This window comes from Mixophyes fleayi, chromosome 2 (assembly GCF_038048845.1).
Source record: "Mixophyes fleayi isolate aMixFle1 chromosome 2, aMixFle1.hap1, whole genome shotgun sequence".
In the NCBI taxonomy this organism is placed as follows: Eukaryota; Metazoa; Chordata; class Amphibia; order Anura; family Limnodynastidae; genus Mixophyes; species Mixophyes fleayi.
This window is the reverse complement of record NC_134403.1, coordinates 75,613,200-75,634,420: the sequence shown is the minus strand read 5'-3', so window position 1 is coordinate 75,634,420 and position 21,221 is coordinate 75,613,200. Positions and strand designations below refer to the sequence as shown.

At 39.5% G+C, this 21,221-nt stretch overlaps 1 protein-coding gene across 1 annotated transcript in view; it reads left to right on the top strand.

Annotated features, from left to right (window-relative positions):
- Window positions 1–2,527: 2,527 nt before the first annotated feature.
- The window catches only part of SLC4A8 (solute carrier family 4 member 8), a 162,801-nt gene continuing 144,107 nt past the window's right edge, over window positions 2,528–21,221 (top strand). Inside the window, exon 1 of the mRNA XM_075199297.1 lies at window positions 2,528–2,940. Within this exon, the coding sequence (XP_075055398.1) occupies window positions 2,896–2,940 (45 nt within the window). The 5' untranslated portion in view covers window positions 2,528–2,895. The remainder of the gene's footprint in view (window positions 2,941–21,221) is intronic.

The following is a 21,221-nucleotide window of genomic DNA, read 5'->3' as shown; positions in this document are numbered from 1 at the left end:
AGAACCAGGATAGGACAGTGCCATCAAGACCTAGGGATTGTAGCGTTTGTATGAGGAGAGAGTGGTCAACAGTTTCAAATGCAGCAGAGAGATCCAGGAGAATTAGAAGAGAGTAATAATTATTATTTTTTGCTGTGATCAAGTCATTGACAACCTTGGTCAAGTATATATATGCAATATATGAACATTTGTAGTCATAGAGCTATAATCAAATACAAACATCTATCAGCCCTATCTCGCTACTATTTAGTATTTTAGTGGCTGTTGAGATCACAGAGAGCATCCATGTAACAGCCACACAATACAGAGATCATGGCCCCCAAAGCTAATCTATTTTTTAAATACCCCCTGCAGCCATTTTCATTATCTCAACCCTCCTGCAGCCATTTTCACTATCGCAACCCCCCGCAGCCAATTTTCTTCCTCCCCCACAGCCATTTTCATTAGCTCAACCCCCCTGCAGCCATTTTCCTTATCCCCCTGCAGCCATTATCCTTACCTCCCCCATGCAGCCAATGCCACCCCCTGCAGCAATTTTCCTTACCTCCCACCTTGCAGCCATCCCACTCCCTGCAGCCATTGTCCTCACTACCCCCATGCAGCTATTTTTCTCATCATCATCTTCATCACCATTTATTTATATAGTACCACTAATTCCGCAGCGCTGTACAGAGAACTCATTCACATCAGTCCCTGCCCCATTGGAGATTACAGTCTAAAATCCCTAACATACACACACAGATAGACAGACTAGTGTCAATTTTGATAGCAGCCAATTAACCTACCAGTATGTATTTGGAGTGTGAGTAAACCGGAGCACCCAGAGAAAACCCACGCAAACACGGGGAGAACATACAAGCTCCACACAGGTAAGGCAATGGTCGGGAATCTAACTCATGACCCAGTGCTGCGAGGCAGAAGTGCTAACCACTTAGCCACTGTGCTGCCCATCTGCTCATCTCCCCCTGTAGCCATAAACCCCCCACCTCACAATCACTCACTTACCTTGTCGCAGCTGTCTTCCCCTTCTACATGACAAGCAGCCTGACAGCAAATCAGCTTGCTGTTAGCTGCCTGTCAGTCCAGGGGCAGAGGATGCTTAGACAAGTCTCGTGAGATGTGGTAATCTCGCGAGACCTAGGAGCACTGTGGCTGACAGGCAGCTAACATCATCGGGCTTGCTGTCTGGCTTCCTGTCTGCATAGTGACAGTAGGGGCTACCCCTCTTTAGACCAAGGGTGGCCCGGATGATGCCAGACAGCCACTGAACGCATCATTTATATCAAAATTAACAAAAAAATTAAATGCCAGCAGCGCCACCCCCCGGGACCCTCGCCCCTTTCTGCAGCCTGTTCAGCCTAATGGTTTAGGAGGTCTTACTGGTGGGCTAGTCCGACACTGATCAACGGACTCTTCCAGACCACCGGGTAAGCATTTTCAGCTAATCATACATACATGCATGCATTTCCCCTAAACAGGTAAAGGATTTAAAAGTTTCACATGCCTTATGTGGTCATTGCACTCCCAAAGTTTATAGTGCTGCATCCCCGCTCTGACAGTTGTTGCCAGGGTAAGGGCAGCTAGGAGCTCTCATTAACATACAGCTAATAACACCTGGCATTCTGATTTCTGTATGATATGTTACTCTGTAGAAACTGTTTACAGTCTGCTAAATGTTACCGACAGCTCTCAGTGGTTTCATAGTGGCATGGAGGGGCAGTCATGAGCCACCAGACATTTGAGATCTTCTATACACTAGTCACCAAAGATTAGATGTCTGTCATACATTAGCCACCCAATATTAAAGGATTGCTATGCATTGGCCAAGTGAGGAGGGGGCAGCAGGCGGAGGCAGCGGATGTCAGAGTCAGTGCTGCTGCCTGCTACTCCAGAGCAACACCCAGCCTATGACTGACAGGCAGTCAACATCACAGCACAAGGTAAAAGGTAAATTAACATGCCCCATCTTCTCCTTTGTCATCCAATGAGGAAGAAGGGCTTTTAATAAAAATTTTCATAGATGGTGCTGGTCAGTGTGTGTTTGCGTGTGGGAGTGGGGGAGAGGAACACTAAATGAGTGACATGTTTTAAGTGCCCCTGAAATCTTGGCACTGTAGGCATCTGCCTTAGTTAGCCTAATGGTAGTACTGGCCCAAGCAGTACTGGTCCACTTGTGGGCAAGCACAATGGACAACTTTGACTATAAGGCAACAGATGCAACAAACTATGACAATTGCTTCTTTAAAATGAACATAAAGGCTACTACCACAGATCATGACAGTTAGCACATGACATCACATTGGTGCCACATTACAAAAGAATGAACATCCATACTAAAATGATGTGAAGTTCTTATGTTACACAATGAGATAACCAGAGGGTGATCCTTTGACTATAGGTAACACATTATCCATATTTAGTGGCATCATAACAAGGCTTAGCAGCTTTAATGTAAACCAATTAGGTCCGGCGGGTGTGGCTTGCATTGCACACAGCCTCTGACATGCCTCTTTCCTCCTCTTGCAGTGTTAGCTTGCTGGGATTCTCTTTCCTTATGTTCCATCTCGTCTCAGCTGCAACTGCTCCCCATTCGTGCGCATCACCCCTATCCTAGCCGGGACCTCTCAGCATGCTGTGTTGACCATCCATGTTGTGATTGGCTGCTACTCGGAATCAGCCTGCAGATGGGATGAGACGCTGTATTCACTGACTAGAGATATCCCTGCAGTCTTGGAGCGCAGGAAACAGCGACTCGGTTGGAATCCAGCAGCTCCCTCCTATTCCATGGGAGCCAGGATTAAGGAGCCGAGCACATCTTATTTCTGTATTCAGAAGGATAAGGTGCACTGGTAGATAACCAAGAAGAGCTACGAATCCAGTCACAACGCGTCAGCCATGCCTGCAGGAAGCAATGAGCCCGAATGTGCCCTCAGCTACCAGGTAACGCGCGTCCTGTACATTGTGAGGCGCATTCAGCTCGCTGCCAGCCCCTGCCATTCAGCCCCACTGGCAGAGTACTTTCATGCCTGACTGCATGCCCTCCTCTTAGCAAATCTGTACAGACGGAACTGTTTGCAGGGAAGGCTGCTGTGAATGTGTATATAACACATTAATCTTTTTAGCTAGTACAAATGCGTGTTGCCTATTTCATATTAAGGGAAGAGTGGGGTATCTTAGCAGTGGTGAAATATTTTAGGACGCACATGTATTTTGGGATAAGAAGTGATGACTTTCAAAATGTGATTATCAGCTGAAAGAATCAGTAACTTACTGCAGTGCAGAAAATCTGTACAATGGACTTGCCAAGAATCTGCTACTGGCTGGTGTAAATATAGCTCTGATATCTGTATAAATAGCAGTTTGTGGTACATTTTTTAGATTGGCAGTAATAGAAATGGCGTCACAATGCTTATGAGCATGACCCAGTCTATTATTCCTTTCACTATAATTCATATTGACTAGATTGTCAGTAACCCAGTACTGCTGCCAAGTCAATCTGAGGCTATGGCATGGTACTCAGCATGGGAAAGTGAAATAGGGCAGTTATCTGAAGAATAGTCTTGTTACCTAAAGCTCACATTGTATACCTTTTCTTTGGTCTATTGAAAACAATCGCACAGCATCATATTTCAGGTCTTGTTATGGTTGCAGTCACTTTGAACACAATAATGTAGCAGATGAGCTGAAGGCAAGATTGAATGTACATGACAGGCTGTGTGCGCTTCCTCTGTGTACCCTGTAATGTCACCTTGTGTGGAGGTCATTTTAGAACGCTGTGCTGAAGCTCCCTGTAATTCTATGTTTAATAGTACAGAAACATGCTTCTTCAGGGATGGAAATCTAGTACTGCCAGCAGGAGAGGTGGTTTGTTATTGGACAATGCACCATTGGCATTTTGTATTGCGGTCAGGTGTCCACATCCTGAATGCTACTGTATTCCTAACACTCTTTGCTCCATAGCAAGACATATCATGATCTTCAGGTATCTGTTAGGCCAGTTTGTTTATTCAAGTAAATGTGCTCAAATCTATTCTAGTCTGTAACTAAAAACCTATTTGCAGGTGTCTTTTAATAAATGGAATAAGGGATACCTAGTGCATTCTACACCTCAAGCAACCCTTATCGCCCAAGAAGACATTGTTTATAGATTAAGCAATGTCAGTCATTAATTTTTTATCCTTACTGGAAGTTGTCTATTTATAACATTTTTTTCTATTGCCTTCAATGCATTGGTAAACATATGTCTGTAGTTTGTTGTCTGTAGTTAGACAGGCTTAACCATGGACATAAATTATCAACTTGCAAAGATAGGGACACTCTTCCCCATCTTGTAGAACCAAGTGGTCCCAGTACAAGATCCACATGGTTTAGGAGATGCTCTCCCTTCTTGGCTTCTGTAACGTATACTTTTCTACTGACTGCCTGGAGACATTTGAAATTAAACTATAGGCATTGGATAGCTGTTAGTAAAGCTGATTGGATACCTGCCAAGGAATTATTTACTAACCTAGTGCAAAAAGCAATGATGTGCTCTGACCCATAGCAACCAATCAACATTTTGCTGTCTAGGGTAGTTGGGTTAGTGAAAGATAGTATCTGATTTGTTGCTATGAGTTACAGCACATATTCTACTTCCATTAATTTATCCAATAAAGCCTATTGCGTTACATTGCCTTTCAGTTGTATTTATGCATTTTAAATTATGGAAAATTGCATAGACATGATCAGGTAATTGCCATAAACATTATATGTACTTATAGACTAATACAATGGAGGTCATTTATAGAAACTGATGCACAGATAAAATATTTGCTTTCATTTTCCTATTTGACTAGAAAACATAACAATAAGAATTTGGTTGCTATAAGTACCAGGAAGTATCAGTATTTATATACATCCTCATACATGTCGTCAAGTTGTCTTGTGTAGTTCATATAATTTCATAATAATATCTTTAAAACAGTAAATAAGGATAATTCTTCTTGACTGTGTTAAAAATAAAAAAAGAACCTTTCATTCCTCTTCCTAAATATACCATAGATAGAACCTTCTTTTGCTAATGTGTCTGTTATTTCTTTTGTGTTTCCAAATCCCTTTTTTGAAAGAATTCTTGAAGAGCTGCATTGTATTCTGGTTATTATAGATGCTTTCCATGACCAGAGTTCTCTTTCAATTATACTGAACATTTAGACTGCAATGTGAAAGATTCAACCTTTTGCTTTTGAAATTCCTATACATCTTCTATGTATAGAATTAGTCTACTCGCAGCCTTATTGCTTCAAGGTCGAATTTTAGTAGAAAATATAATAGATGAAATAACTTATATGTATGCCAGCCCAGTAGATTCTGTAAAGCTTTTTTACCTTCATAAGGTTCTGCCTTGTTTTCCTAATTGACTTGATTCAGTTTGCTATGTAAATGAAGCTCTAGAGCCTTATCTTGAACAATATAGCTGGGAACGCTGTAAGCTTATTTTTTATCAACTATATTGTAGTGCAGTCAAAGAGTATAGCTTATTTAAATAATGATTGCACGGATAATGAAAATGAAAAGGAGTAGGGAGAATGTACGATGGAGAATTAAGACCATACTTGCCTGTTCTCCTAGAATGTCCAGGACACCCTTGTGTAGGCCACCCTCCCAGATCTCGCTTATCTTTCTTGTAAAGTGGGTGAATCTGGGCCTTGATGACGCAAGTCGTGTCATTGGACAATGCCTCCTATATAGTAATGAGGGGCATATTGTAATGAGGGGGTCATTGTGTGTATGGGTCACTGGCTCCCCAATCACTGCTGTACAGGCTTGAATGTGTTACGTAAGTTCATTTGTGACCGCAGTGCAAGAAAAAAATGGCTGCCCCACTTGTGATTGGCATGAAAGAAGAGCATTGTGCTGTGATTTGTTTTTTTGTGGTCTGAGGATGTGTCTGGTGCCAATATTTATCGAAGACTTTGTGCACAGTATGGAGAAAGTGTTTTATCTCGAAGAAGTGTGTATGAATGGATAGAGAAGTTCAAAGAAGATCACACAAGTGTCAGCCATGAAGAAGGAGCCGGACACCCGTCCAAGTCCACGACTGATGAGAAGATTGAGCGTGCTTGTGAACTGATTCTGTTGGATATACGAGTGACAGTGGATAGTGGTTTGGTCCCCTGAAAGAAGCCCTAATAGAGCGAAGATTCACGTCTCATGAAGAGGTAAAGACAGCGGTGCATTCGTGGCTCGCAACTCAGCCTAAAACATTTTGTTAATGAGTGAATATGAGAGCTTGTTGACAGATGGACAAAGTGTATTGAAAAGCAGGGAGATTATGGTGAAAAATAATGTATTGATCTTTTCTGAAAGTTGATTCAAATAATTTGATTTGGATAATTTTTGAGTCACTCTCTTGTGTGTATAGGTGTGTGTGTATGTGTGTGTATATATATATATATATATATATATATATATATACACACACACTACTGTGCAAATGTTCTAGGCAGGTGTGGAAAAAATGCTGCAAAGTAAGAATGCTTTTAAAAATAGAAGCATTAATAGTTTTTTTTTATCAGAATATGGAACAGAGGCACCATAAATATCAGTGCTCAATACAATATTGACAATGATATGAATGTAAATCGTCCACCTTTACCAAACAACACTGTCTTCTTGAAAGGCGTCTGCCTTCCTTCAATGTGCTGGGGGCTAAGCAAAGATCTACTGTTCCCTATTTTCTCTGTTTATTTTTATCAATTGACAAAATGGAAAGTGAATGAACAGAAGAGAAATCTAAATCAAATCAATATTTGGTGTGACCAACCCTTGCCTTTAAAACAGCATCAATTCTTCTAGGTACACTTGCACACAGTTTTTGAAGGAACTTAGCAGAGAGGTTGTTCCAAAAATCTTGGAGAACAAACCACAGACCTTCTGTGGATGTAGGCTTGCTCAAATCCTTCATGTAATCCCAGACAGAGTCGATGATGTTGAGATCAGGGCTCTGTAGGAGCCATATCACCATTTCCAGGACTCCTTGTTATTTTTTACGCTGAAAATAGTTCTTAATGACATTGGCTGTATGTTTGGGGTCGTTGTCCTGCTGCAGAATAAAATTGGAGCCAATCAGATGCCTCCCTGATGATACTGCATGATGGGTAAGTACCTGTCTGTATTTCTCAGCATTGAGGACACCATTAATCCTGACCAAATCCCCCAACTCCATTTGCTGAAATGCAGCCCATGACTTGCAAAGACTCTCCACCATTCTTCACTTTTGCCTGCAGACACTCATTATTGTACCACTTTCCAGCCCTTCGGCAAACAAATTGCCTGCTGTTACAGCCAAATATTTCAAATTTTGAGTCCAGAGCACCTGCTGCTATTTTTCTGCACCCCAGTTGCTATGTTTTTATGCATATTTGAGTCGCTTGGCCTTGTTTCCACGTCGAATGTATGTTATTTTAGCTGCAATTCTTCCATGAAGACCACTTCTGGCCAGGCTTCTCCTAACAGTAGATGGGTGTATATGGATTCCACTGGGTTTTTTCCAGTTCTGAGCTGATGGCAATGCTGGATATCTTCCGATTTCTAAGGGAAGTAAGCATGATATGTCTTTTATCTGGTGCACTAAGTTTCCTTGGCCGATCACTGCATCTACGGTCCACAACGTTGGCCGTTTCTTTGTGCTTCTTCAAAAGAGCTTGAAGAGCACATCTTGAAACCCCAGTCTGCTTTGAAATCTTTGCCTGTGAGAGACCTTGCTGATGTATAACTACCTTGTGTCTTGTTGCTGTGCTCAGTCTTGCCTTGGTGTATGATCTTTTCCATGAAACAACCTCACTTTTGCAGCAGAGTTTGTCTGTTTTAAGCCTCCTACACAGCTGTTTCTGTTTCAGTTAATGACTGTGTTTCAACCTACATATGGAAATGACGGTCATTATCACCTGTTTGGTATGATTGATTAATTATACACCTGACTATAATCCTATAACATCCCTGACTTTGTGCAAGTGTACCTAGAAGAATTGATGCTGTTTTGAAGGCAAAGGGTGGTCACACCGAATATTGAATTGATTTAGATTTATCTTTTGTTCATTCACTCTACATTTTGTTAATTGGTAAAAATAGATTATTAACACTTCTATTTTTGAAAGCATTCTTATTTTGCAGCATTTTTTCCACACATGCCTAAAACATTTTCACAGTACCGTGTGTGTGTATATGCATGGTGACTTAGTGGTTAGCACTTCTGCCTCACAGCACTGGGGTCATGAGTTTGATTCCCAACCCTGGCCTTATCTGTGCGGAGTTTGTATGTTCTCCCTGTGTTTGCGTGAGTTTACTCCAAGTGCTCCTGTTTCCTCCCGCACTCCAAAAACATGCTAGTAGGTTAATTGGCTGCTATTGAAATTGACCTTAGTCTCTCTCAGCCTGTGTGTGTGTATGCGTTAGGGAATTCAGACTGTAAGCTTAAATGTGGCAGGGACTGATGTGAGTTCTCTATACAGCGCTGTGAAATTAGTGGCGCTAGATAAATAGCTGATGATAATATATATAATATATATAATTTACACAGTGTGCACAGTCAAAGCTCCCTCATTACTTTAGGAAAATTTGGAATTACCCCTGCGTTTGCCCCTGTATGACCTGAATTGCGTCATCATGCTCCCTCAACTTGCCCCCTGCATCTTCCCTCTGGGATCTCCCAGCTCAAGGTCCAAAAAGTAGTCAAGTATGATTAAGAGTTGATTTTCATCAATTGTCCATAATTGATGTGTATTGTCCTCTGTAAGCTACATGCATTGTTCTTAAAGGTAAGTTACTGAATTGCTACTTCCCCTTAGTGGAGCCCTGGTACACATTCAGTTTTTCCCTCTGCCCCTCTGTTTCTGCAAAATGGGACCTAGGCTTATTTGTCTGGTTAAATGTGTTAATCAGCAGAATGTCATTTCCATACAAGGGTGTGACCCCAGTTGCTTCTTCCTTATGTATGGCCCATGCATTAATAAATGAGTTTTAATTTTAAAGAAAGAGTTGTCTGTAACACATACAGTGTAGATTTTGTTCATCACCTTTACAGCTATCACATTGTCATTGGCCTGGACGTCCTTGCTTTAGCTACAAGTGTAACATACTGATCTATTTAAAAAAAAACACAAAAAAAACCAAACATTTTCAGATGGTAGAATAGGGTAATCAGTGTGTGGCTCTAAAATATTGTATCTTTGGACTGATGTGCACCAGCTATTTCAGTATGATGTGTCCTGACTGTGTGTAGAGATCTGCATTGGGTGTGTGACCTTTCATTACTCCAGGGATGGCAGCACAGTTGTTTAGAATAATAAATATGATATATTGTAATAAATTCACATGACCTTGTTTTGATGTGTTCAGAGACTGTACAGGATCTTGTTTGCTGTTATTATAAATCATTTATAACCAACTAACTGCATTCAGAGCAACCAGTCTTTCTACAGTCCAGTGTGATGGACTATTGGCTGCTAAAAAATATTTGGTAAATATATATGTAGCCTTACACACAAAACTCTTGTGTATTACTGCACGATAAGGTGCTGCTATGCCAATGAACATTGGGGGGCATCTCCTTGCCTGCCCTGCATTTTCAATGAATGTTATCTGTTTAATGTCTTCATATATTTTCAATTAATGTAAACCACTTCCTTTTTATTCTCTCACATTCTAACACAATACAGCATCTATCTCTTCTTTTGGCCTATCCACACAAGCCACACTGTTGGACCTAGTATACACAGCCACAAATAAGACACTGAGAAGGTGTCCACATTACATGATGCTAAGAGCAATCCCAACGCATTGCAAACACTCAAATAAAATAGGCTTCAGTGAATGTTGAGTGAGACTGGTTCGGTCCTGGGTTGAAAGGCCATGCTACAAGTATGAACTTATTGGCACCCGTGTGTGTCATTTATGAACTATATAGACATTTACTAGTCACTACATAAGCCCTTTCAACTATTACAAGTCTGTACTAATTCTTTATTGTGGCATCTATTCGAGCTCCTCTGGCTGTGACTCTTCGTTTGCCAGGAACTTATTATTTCTCTGAGCTGAATTTGTTATTTGCTCTTTTGAATTATTTATAAAACAGCATGACAGTGACCCAGCATCATGATTGCCACCAACGTGATTACTGTGGTGTGTACGGGCTTGTCCATGGCTTGGCCATGACATGAAGATCGTTACTGCTGCTGGGGTGCACAATTTTGCTCCTTCTGACAGGAGGAGCTAGATGGATCGGAAAGTTTCTTATTATATACGCACCAACATAAAAACAGAATTTGTGTTACATTAACTTTAAGGGGCAATGAATGCACTTTTAGGGCAATGTGTTCTAGGATTAACGGGTAGCCACAGAGCCTTTTTACCCTGCAAAATTATTTGATTTTCTCACTTCTTCAGTGGTTGTGGAGATTCGCTGTCGGACTATATTTTAAATGAGACTCTTTATGTTTCCCTACTCCTGATTTATTACCAGTATTTTAGGAGGAAAATATGTAGTCGAGACTTTGGAGTAATGGTTTTACTTTCGCAGGCATGCACAATACATACTTCCCAACTTTTGAAGTGGTCATGCATAACGAACATTGGCACGCCCCAGACCACTCAAAAACACACTTTCAATGCCCTACGCACCAGTGCCAGGTACGTGCTCTGTAAATTGAGACCGTCCTACCTAAATCAGGACAGTTGAGAGGTATGCACAGTATCAGAGGTCTTATGTGTTCAGAGTACAGATAGGTACATAAGAGCATAAAAAACAATGTACTATTTTTAATAACAATGTCAGGCTACAATTCTGAAGCTCCATCACTGAAGTCGTACTGTTAAAGTGCGTTTCCACCTTTAAAGTTGACTTTAATTTATTGGTTTGTGTGTAACTTTTAGTAAAGAGTGTTTTCCAATAAATCCACTATTTGATGTTAATATATATCAAAGTCTGTGTATTTCTGACCTGAATAATACATGAAAAACTAAAATGTTTACAGTTGCCTATCATGCTTTTTCACTTGTCTGCAGAAGGTTTTCGTGTTAAGAGGGAGGTGCTTGTCTAACTGAGCCCTGTCCCAGCAGCTAAAATGACTGTAATCCATACGTGCCTACTCTCCCAGAATGTTCAGGAGACTCACAAATTTTCAAGGAGTCCTCCCAGAAGAGTTGTAACCTCCGATCCCTATGTGGCAGGGCTTAATGACGTGATTTGCGTCATCATTGGTCCGCCCCTCGTTGTGCAGTGCCGTGAATAGTGGCATTGTACAACAAGGGGCAGGGCCATGTGATGCAATCCTGACACCATGTCCCCTCCTCACTTGCCACCCAACCTCCCTTCTGATATCTGACAGAGGGAAGGAAATAAAAGATGACAAGTATGCTGATGTCTCTGCTTTTGACCTGTTGCAAATTCCGTCGGGCTCTGTGCACTACATGTGGAAGGTGGCTTAAAATTTCTGTGTTAAAATACTGACAGCTGCAGTGAAATGTTATGCTGACATTTATTTACAGATTTGACCTTGAAAGTTCATAACTTTACTCCTATTTTTTACAAATAAAAACAGCTTGTACATTAAGTTCTGTTCATTTTATCATATGAAACAGGCTTAGTTTTCATATGTATGATATATTTGTATTTATATTTCACATTCCAGTAGTAATGTGACACACAGGTAGAACATCTCATGTGCATAATGTAATATATTCCATAAAGTATTTGTTGATGAAGAAACAAACAGTAGTTAAAATGCAAAGTCTGTTTCACATAGAGAATAGGTTCTCCTGACACCATCAAGGGAAGGTCGGTGAGGCCGCTTCACTACAGTGATTGGAAATATGGAATAGAATATGTGCATAAATCTGCTTTAAAGCAGGTGTATAAAAATTAAAGGCATTTTTATTTTCTAGCATTTATTTTCTTGTAACTTTTACATTATGCACCCCACACTTGTTCTCCCCTAGGAAGCAGTACTACTAAATTGTGGAACAGAAATCTGCCAACAATGGGCATAAAACTAAAAGGGGTAATTTAAAGGTAACTCCATCCGTTTCCTTGCTTCACTTTGTTGTAATGTCATATTAAATAGACGTGCAAATATTCTTTTTCTGGCAATAAAGGGCGTGATTTAGAGTAAAGATATGTGCAACTTTAAATCTAGTGTATAGATAGATACCTCTGGCACTTAAAATGCAGCTGTTATCATTAACTTGCAATAGGACACACACAGATAAAACTCCTAAAAAGGAGTGTGCAATAGGAAGCATCTCTGAGGAACATGGTTGACTTGCATCTCCATGTCCCTACCGTACTGAACATATTCATGGACTCACCTGCCTCTTCTAGCACAAGCATAAGATACACTATACTCAAAATACAGGTGTATATTGTGTGCAACCACAGTGCACAACATTTACACAAGTCTTATTTTTGTAGCACAAATGGACTTGGGTCCACAATGTGCAAGAACATGATTTTGGCAAAAATAGGATTAACACACAAATGTTTCCTTGGTGAGCTATGTGTAGATGGCACACATTGTATAGAAAAAAGTAAATACTTGCCGATCATGGTATAGCCAAATAAATTCTGTTGTTGCTGTGCATAGTATGGCAATAATGCTAGGCCTGGGTCTGTGAAATAGACTAAGACCTAGGGTGGCAGAGGTACTCCCGTGGCACTCCTCTCAGTTTGCACATCTTTTCTATTGTGTATATTAATATTAGTATGTATGTATATTATATTAATAATAGTTATTTACATATAATAAAATTAATAATAAACTTTCAACCATGGGTATATTTTGTGTCAGATTACCTTGTTATGTATGTATTTTACCAATGAGATGTGGTGGGGGTTGGAACCATGGACAGCTAAGACAATGGAAGGGAAGGGGGTGCGTTATAGTACAGCTCAATAAACTAGCCTGGGGTGACAAACATAGTATATCCCGGCCTTAATAAAGTTAATAATTAACCTTTGCTGTATTGTAGAACAGTGAATATTGAATACAACTGTCCTGCGTGTTATGTAATATCCTGCAATACTGCAATGTGCTGACCTCATGCACTTCCTTAGGCAGCACAATAGCCTCACATCTACCATAAATACATTCCGAATTCTCCAATTGGCTTTAATTATAGTTCATTAAAGGAAGAGTATTACAGGTCAATTTAGCAAAGGAACTTGTCATGTGATGAACTCCTTCACTAGGTGATATTTCATGTGACATGTTCCCAGCTATGTTTCAAATAGCTGAAATGTTTGATTTAGTAGGACTGTTTATATTGTATCAGTGTTATCAAGTGTAACACTGTATTACTTCAGGTCACAGCACAGTTGTATTGTTTGACTTCTGAAATTTTCACTTTTTTAATAAATGAATCCTTGCATTTTTTTGGCTTAAAAAGACTGGAAAATGACGCATTCTGTAAACACACTACAGTTGATGAAAATGATGATTAATAAGGTAAAAAGTATGTAAATGATTCTGTAAAATGCCAATGTAGAGTACAGGGTTTCAGTAAGCATGTATTAAAGTGTTTTTTCTCACCCTCTCCAACTTGCCTTGTAATCCTTTGTTATATTTCTGTATATAGTCTCTTTTCACAGTGGGTGTGATTTTGGTGCTTTCCACATGTGCACCTACCATATACTTAGATTTCTCCAGGCTCGCTTAGTCTCTCTTATATCCCCATGCTCTTTGGGTGAAAGTTCCAAAAAGGGCCCTTGCACATGAAAGTTTGAAAACTATGTTGACTACGAAGCACAGTCGATCACTAGGCAAGTTCAAGGGTACAACTATGGGCTCGAACTTGATATTGACTTTACCAACATGTCGCATCCATACGAACACCATGTCATACCAAAATGGACTTATAAACCGTGAACATTACTGGTTCGATGTTTACTGTTTGCATGGAAAACAGTTATACATACTAAAACATGTAGCCATTATGCTCCAATATGTTCAAATCAGCTCAAATATGGTTGCTGAAATTGCACTTACATTTTTGAGTTTATCTAATGTTTGAGTATTTCTTACAAATTATTGCACCTCTGGCCCGATTCAACGAACCAGTTGGAGAACAATCCCAAATTTGAGCACTTAGTTGCAAAGCTTCAGGGACAGCCAGGTGATTGACTTGGTGTTCTAAGAGTGATATGTGTGCAGATGAATTGGCTTACAAAGGATTCTTGTATATACATTCCACATCTACCTGTAGCCCCACAAAAATGCTTTAAAACAGTATGTACCCCACCACAGAAGCTTAACACCGTCCTGTGCCTTTACACAAGAAAACCATAAAAGAATACATATCTATACAAAATATACAAGCACTTACACTAACTCCTCTTTGCAATACAGAGTTATTTATACGATTTTCAAGCGGAGATATATAGTGTTTGCAAAATCATTGTGGAGGAGATATATATGGCAGACACTGCTTCAAAAGTTTCTCTCTCTCCTGGAAACATTTGGTTTCTTTTTGTTCCCAGTAGAGTGTAACCTGATGTCTCAGCCTGTCAGTTACCAAGCTCCTCGGTGGTCACGTGATGACAGAAGGAGGGGTGTGTGGTTTTATGCTACAAAGTGTCTCTGCTCACTACATTATATGTAATGTGACTGTAGTTGCCATGGTAATGTCATTACACTTATCAAACTGTAGATCAAATAGCAGCTCCTATGTTTCTTCGTACATGTAGCAAAAGTATTTTGATATTTAAAGAAACCAATATCATTTTCAGTTGTACCGTTAACTTTCCTCTCCTCATATGGAACCACTTAACACATCGCTATTCTTTTAAGGGAAAATATTTACATTTCCTATTTTTAAAGTACAAGTCCTCAGTACTGTTATGTGCTGCGGTGAATGATAACTTGAAGATCAAGCTCATTATTTGATTTACATAACAATAATTGTAGTTGTATCATTTTCTTTGTGGCAAAACACATTTTGTTTTCCTACATGACCTTGGTTGTGATACTAAGTGACTTGTGCATTGGTGCCTTTAGTGAAGAAGTGTTCTTGGGATTGTTTCAGAAACATGTAACATTGGAAGCAGTGACTATAGGTCACAATCTGCAACAACTGTTCTCTAAATTTTACAAATTAGGATTTGCTTCAAAGAATAACTGTGGTATTTATGATAATTGGTTCTGTGACACATACCAGTCAATCATCTATTCTATTTGTTGTTTTTCTAGTATTGTTTACAAAGCTGAAAGCAAATATCTGAATGCTATGGATTAAATATACATCCCAATGGTTATATAGGTTATAGTACAGTTATGTAGGCACTTTTCCTAAATAAGATTTCATCTGTCTCTGTTTTTATATAGCCAAAATGTGATTTTTGGTTTTGGGGATGGGAAGTATTTGACATCATAACATGTAGTAAGCTAAGTGGTTTATAGTGAGAGCAGATACATCCAGAGGGCGATATGAGGGTGATATGAGGGTGCCCTCTCATCGCTTTATGTGACATGATACCACAATACAATGCATCCCACCAGTCATCCCCACTGGTTCCTTCCCTCTAACCATGTGCAAAAAGAGTATTTGGAAAAGTAAGTACTTCTCATTGTACACGCTCTGTCAATTGCAAAGTACATAATGGGGTAGCACTTTCCACTAGAATGGCGACATCTGCTCTATACTAACTCTATACTAACCACAAAAATGGAAGGGGTCTGCTTTATACTGTGCTCCAGAATGGGAGGGGGTCTGCTCTATATTAACCACTAAAATGAGGGGAGGTGTGCTTCACACAAGCAACCAGAATTATGACGGATGAGCTCTTCATGGGGGCATTTGTGCTCTACATTATGGACCAGAATAGGGATGTGTACTCTACACTAACCACCAGAATGGGGAGATGTCTGACCTATCCACACAGAAATGATGGCGTTCTGCACATTGGCAGATAACGGCATCATACCTTACAATCACCAGCAAATTATTCCAACAATTAAAACCAGAGAGGGTAAATTGTTACTTTCTTTGCGAATTTCATGGTACCCGCATAGCAGGGGATAATAAAGATAAAGAGAATGCCAGCCCGGGATCAAGACTGGTAAGAGTCATTCTGTCAGAGCAGAGAGTTTATTCCTGCTCTGGCTTCCCCTGTACCTCCCACCTCCATTGTTGTGTGGACTGGAGACAGCCTGTTTGGGAGAGAGCATAACACATGAATAGTGCTATGCAGAAAATACTCTTGAGAGCAAGCAGAGTTCTTGGAGGTACTCCATTATTTAGTGCGCAAGGCAATGACTAGTAAAGCATACTTGTCTATTGTTTATAACTTCCCCTTGGGAGTACAGAGGGAACGTATGAAAAGAAGAGGTGGGCCTGACTTGATAAGACCATTCACACCATGTGTGCGGGCAAAGTGTAGGAAGTCCAGGAGGTCTCCTGGACATTGCACGGTAGTAGGCAACTATCCTGATCCTTTCTTTGGATATCTGTTATTTTTGATGTTTTGTTTATTTTTTATTTTTTTTCTAGTAGTGTTTCTTACTGGGTATTGTTTCACCGGAGACAATCATGTGTGTGAAAGTGAAGGGGGATTCACAAATATATTAAAACTCCTGTTTTGCAGAGAAAACAATACAGCAATTCTGAAATGCTTCCTTTTGGTAATATTCCAATATTGTTGTGTTTTTCCTATTATAATGCCCTAATCCCATATATGTGTATGTGACACTAGCAGTTGTTGAACTACAACTCCTAGCATGTCTCCATAGACATATTCAGGTACTGCAACAACAGCTAGACAGGTTGCTTGCTTTGCATACAAATCCTAGTTGTCACTGCAGAGTAAATATTATTCTTGAAATGTATACATGCACCTGTAACACGCATAGCTACAGCATGCCATATGCCTCATTCAGTCAATGCAGACTAGCTACTTAACATTCAAGAGATGTATATGAATTATTTTAGTATGGGAACATATTGTACAACTACTTTTAGCATCTATTATTGTGGACCATTAATTGGCTGTCAAGATAAGTAACAGAAAGTGTTCTTTGTGATGTGGAGTTGGATAGTAGAAACGGCTATAAAAACCAGCTGTATGTCTTTATTGGTGAATATTGTTGCTAGGCAGACCTGTTTTCCTTTGGAATAACTAGACAGTAGATCCACCTTGTGGTCTGTATTAGGTGAGCAATGAATAATAAGAAACAGCATACACGTATAAGCGTATATTGTATTTTTTCCAAGCAATTTTTGCTGTACGTCATGACTATTTCATAGATACTCTAAATATTTAATCACCTGGCTGAATATTTTATAGTTCAACAACATAATATGAGTAACAGGTTAGTTATACAGTAGAGTAGACAAGGTTTAGAATGGTTGAGTTAAGCACAGGAAACAAGTATTATTTATTTTGAATCAATGTTAATATAAGATTTAACAGTTGTAAAGAATATAATTGCACATACAAGTTCTGTTTTTCCCAGCTGATGTTTTGCATTCTCTGTCTCCCTAACTCTCTTTTGGGATATTTTATTTCTCATTAGAAAATAAGAAAATAGGTGGTTGTAATCATGCCTGTTTTTAGATGACACAGTGCATTTGCTTACGAAAAATGACATATCACCCTATTCCTACATAACCCCACACGTATCTTTTTCCCCCAAGAGCCTTGTGTGAATTTATTGTATACACAGTCATGCAAAAGCTCAACAATTTAAGCAGCAATCCCTAGAAATCACTGTGGCAGGCTGTAATAAAAATGTTGGTATTTACATTCTTTTCTTGGTTTGTTTCTTCAGTCTGCTATTAAAGATGTATAATTCTGCACAGTGTCATGGACTACCATGACAACCACAGTCACATGGCACTTGATGTAGTGAGGAGAGATGCTTTGGTACGCTCCTTTGAAACTTGTCTCCTCAATGGACTGTAAAATCCTCCCCTTCCCTCTCCCACTCTGCCATCACATGGTATGCTGAGAACTGTGAACCTGTGTATGAGTAACTGACAGCCATATTTTGCAACCTCCATAGAGGTTAAGGAGTTAGTTATTTTTTTTAGATGTCCTTCTACAAATCATTATCAGATGCATGCTTAAAAGGTAATTAACATGCTATTTAACAAAAAAAAAATAAGCCTTATACTTAACCATGGTATACTAAAATAATTTTACTTTAAGATTGTAAGCCTGCGAGCAAGGCCTTCTCACCTCTTTGTCTGTTTTACCCAGTTTGTTTATTAGTTTACTATGTTTGTTCCAATTGTAAAGCGCTACGGAATATGTTGGTGCTATATAAATAAATGATGATGATGATGAATTACAGAGACAAATCTACAAATAGCCTAATAAGCAGTGGTTCTAGATCTATAAATTAGTATTCCATACCTGCATAATTACATATGTAAATTACATACAGTTTTCCAAGATCATTTCCACATGAATGATTTTTCATAGCTTGTTTTGATAGCTTCTCAAGGTCATATGAATGACGTTATTTAAAAGCTGCCATTAATGAAATAAAATCCATTCTATGCAAACTCATTTTGCAGTGTAATCATAGTATTTTCCATGACTGATTTGTCTGACATGAGGATGAAGCATTGATTATGTCTCTGGCAGAAAAACTGTCCCCTGACTGCAAAATGAGGACTGTGGTTCAAATCTGTCTTTTTCTTCTTTTGTGGTGTTGACAATATACTTTAAATTCTGACAGTGTTTACCTGTCACCTACACCACACCTTCCAACAGTTCTAATTTCCCTGAGACAGTCTAGATTTTTGGAGTCAAAAGGGATTGGCCCTGACATATACATGATCTCCCAAGAAAAGGTTGTTTTGAGAAAAGGTCAGGGCCTGGTTTGGAAATGTTCTAATTTTTTCCTGATATTCCAAGTGGTTAGGTTTACCTGCATAAAACTGTAAATGAACTAGATGTATGAAAAGACAACATATCACTAAATGTTGTATCTATTGTATGTTTGTTTCTTCTGTATTCATCTTTTTCATGTCTGCATGAAGTTAGACTGGATACACACTACAGAATTTTCAATGTGTTATTTATAACGATTTTACTAACGACTGGGAAAAAAAAAGTCCTGATCAGCATGCCAATTCATGTGTACACACTATACATGTTTTAAAACATTTACCCTCAGATCCGTGCTCTTCAGCTGCCATAACCATCGGCTAAAAAAAAGATCATGACTCTGTAAACGCTATGGAGATCCTGTTCGTGAGTGATACACACTGCAGGGTTGGAAGGACGTTGTTCCATAGCTGAACGAGATTTAGAGTTCTGCTGAAGAATCAAAGCAAATGATGGTCGGTGCTTTGGTACGACTATCGTTCATCGTCTAAGTGTATGGACTAACGTGATATCTGGCTGAACAGTCGTTTATCCAGGGATTTACTCAATAATTGGCTGAAAACACTGTAGTGTGTACCCAGCCTTAGCCATATTCTGGGCAGCTAAGAATAGTCATGAGTATCAAACAGAGAAAACATCCAATGTACAAACTAGAACATTCTTAATGTTTGTGGCTTTGCCAAACTGTAGGAAGTCTATCTATATTATATATATATATATATATATATATATATATATATAATGTCTCTATTCTATATTTTTCAAGCACTTGATTACATGATATTATCATAACTCATAACTGTTCTGATTTAGATGGGACAGTCAGTTTTCTAGGGGACTGTCCCCTCTCCTGTCCTAACTACTGGGTTGGGTGGGAGGATTATCCCGCTAACCATGGTGAGCAACCCACCTGCTGCTAATGCTAATGACAGTGCAGGGGTGTGGGGTGGACGGTAGACATTGTGTCGAGGAAGCACCTGCAGAACCCCTGGTGGACATGACATGAACATTCACTCAATGTGACGTGGGCATGTCCCCTTTCCACGTTGCCCCAATTTACTGATTTCAAATGTTAGGAGGTATGGATTAGTGTCACACAATCTTTAGCTGCTGTGGCCAGCATACTGCAGCAGTTTATTAAAGGATATTATAGAATTTTCACAGGAACTTCTGGACAGGACTTGGGCCTGTTTTTCAAAGGGAAAAAAATCCTATTGCTAGGGAAAATCCTATTGCTAGGGAAAAACAGTGTTTTCATTGCCTACAGGGATTCTCCTTATTTCACCCTATACACAATGTGCAAAGTGGGCATTTAGAAGTACAGGTGTAGGAAATTGAACTGTATGGGGACTGCCTATGGCCTCAGAAGCTTTGGGGAGTGTGAAAGTAATCTTGTATGATTTGTAACGCTGATTCCAATTACCCCACTGGTGCTTTTGTCTGTGGAGTTAAGGTAACCGTGACAAATATAGAACTGCTTCAAGATGCTTCAATAGTGCCATATTGGCCACTGACAGAGTATACCAGAATTTTGTAAAAATCCACTTAATTAAGAGTAAAAGTTGCTCTTGAATTCCCCCAATAAAGGCTTCTGTAGTGGACTGTTTATACTTAATTAATTTTCTTTACATGAGACAGGTAGAAGAGGGCCACACCTGATCAAATCTAATTTTGTTGAGTCCAGCAGATAGGGACACTAGGGGCTCACATTGTGATCAGTCAGCAGATTACTAGGAATTGCCAGTCTGGGAATTCAGATACATATTTGTCTTTGCTGTGGGCGTATTAGGGGAGACTAGCAGGGGTGCTTTAGTTAGCTTTACTGGTCACATGCCCCAGACACATGCTCTGAAGGACCACTGGCAGTGGTAACTGCAGCCAGTGTTAAGCTTAGTCTCTCATTGCCCATTATATAAAAAGGGGGGTACCACTGGTGATGGCATTATGATCACCAGTGAAGCTCTGCCCCATGCCTTTGCCAATTACAATACTTACAATTACAATACTCTTTTGTTGCCGCCATCTTAGGATCGCAATAACCGATCAAAATCATTACAAACAGGCATTTTTTTCATGTCTAAGATTTTAAATTTTCTTTTAATATCTTTTTTTTTAATTATTTTTATTACATTTATTGATAAATGAAATAGAAAGTCCAAATTTGGGCTTTCAATTTCACTTTGCATGTACATATATGCAGAGACTGGCCCAGTGATATGGCGTTAACCCCTACCGCTCTAGGCCAGTATTATCAGCACAGTGACGATCGCTCAGCTGCCCTGGCAATATTTTTTAATAAATTGTGGTGACGATTTTTTTAAAATCAATGAGTGGCAATAAAAAAATCTGCCACGTCACC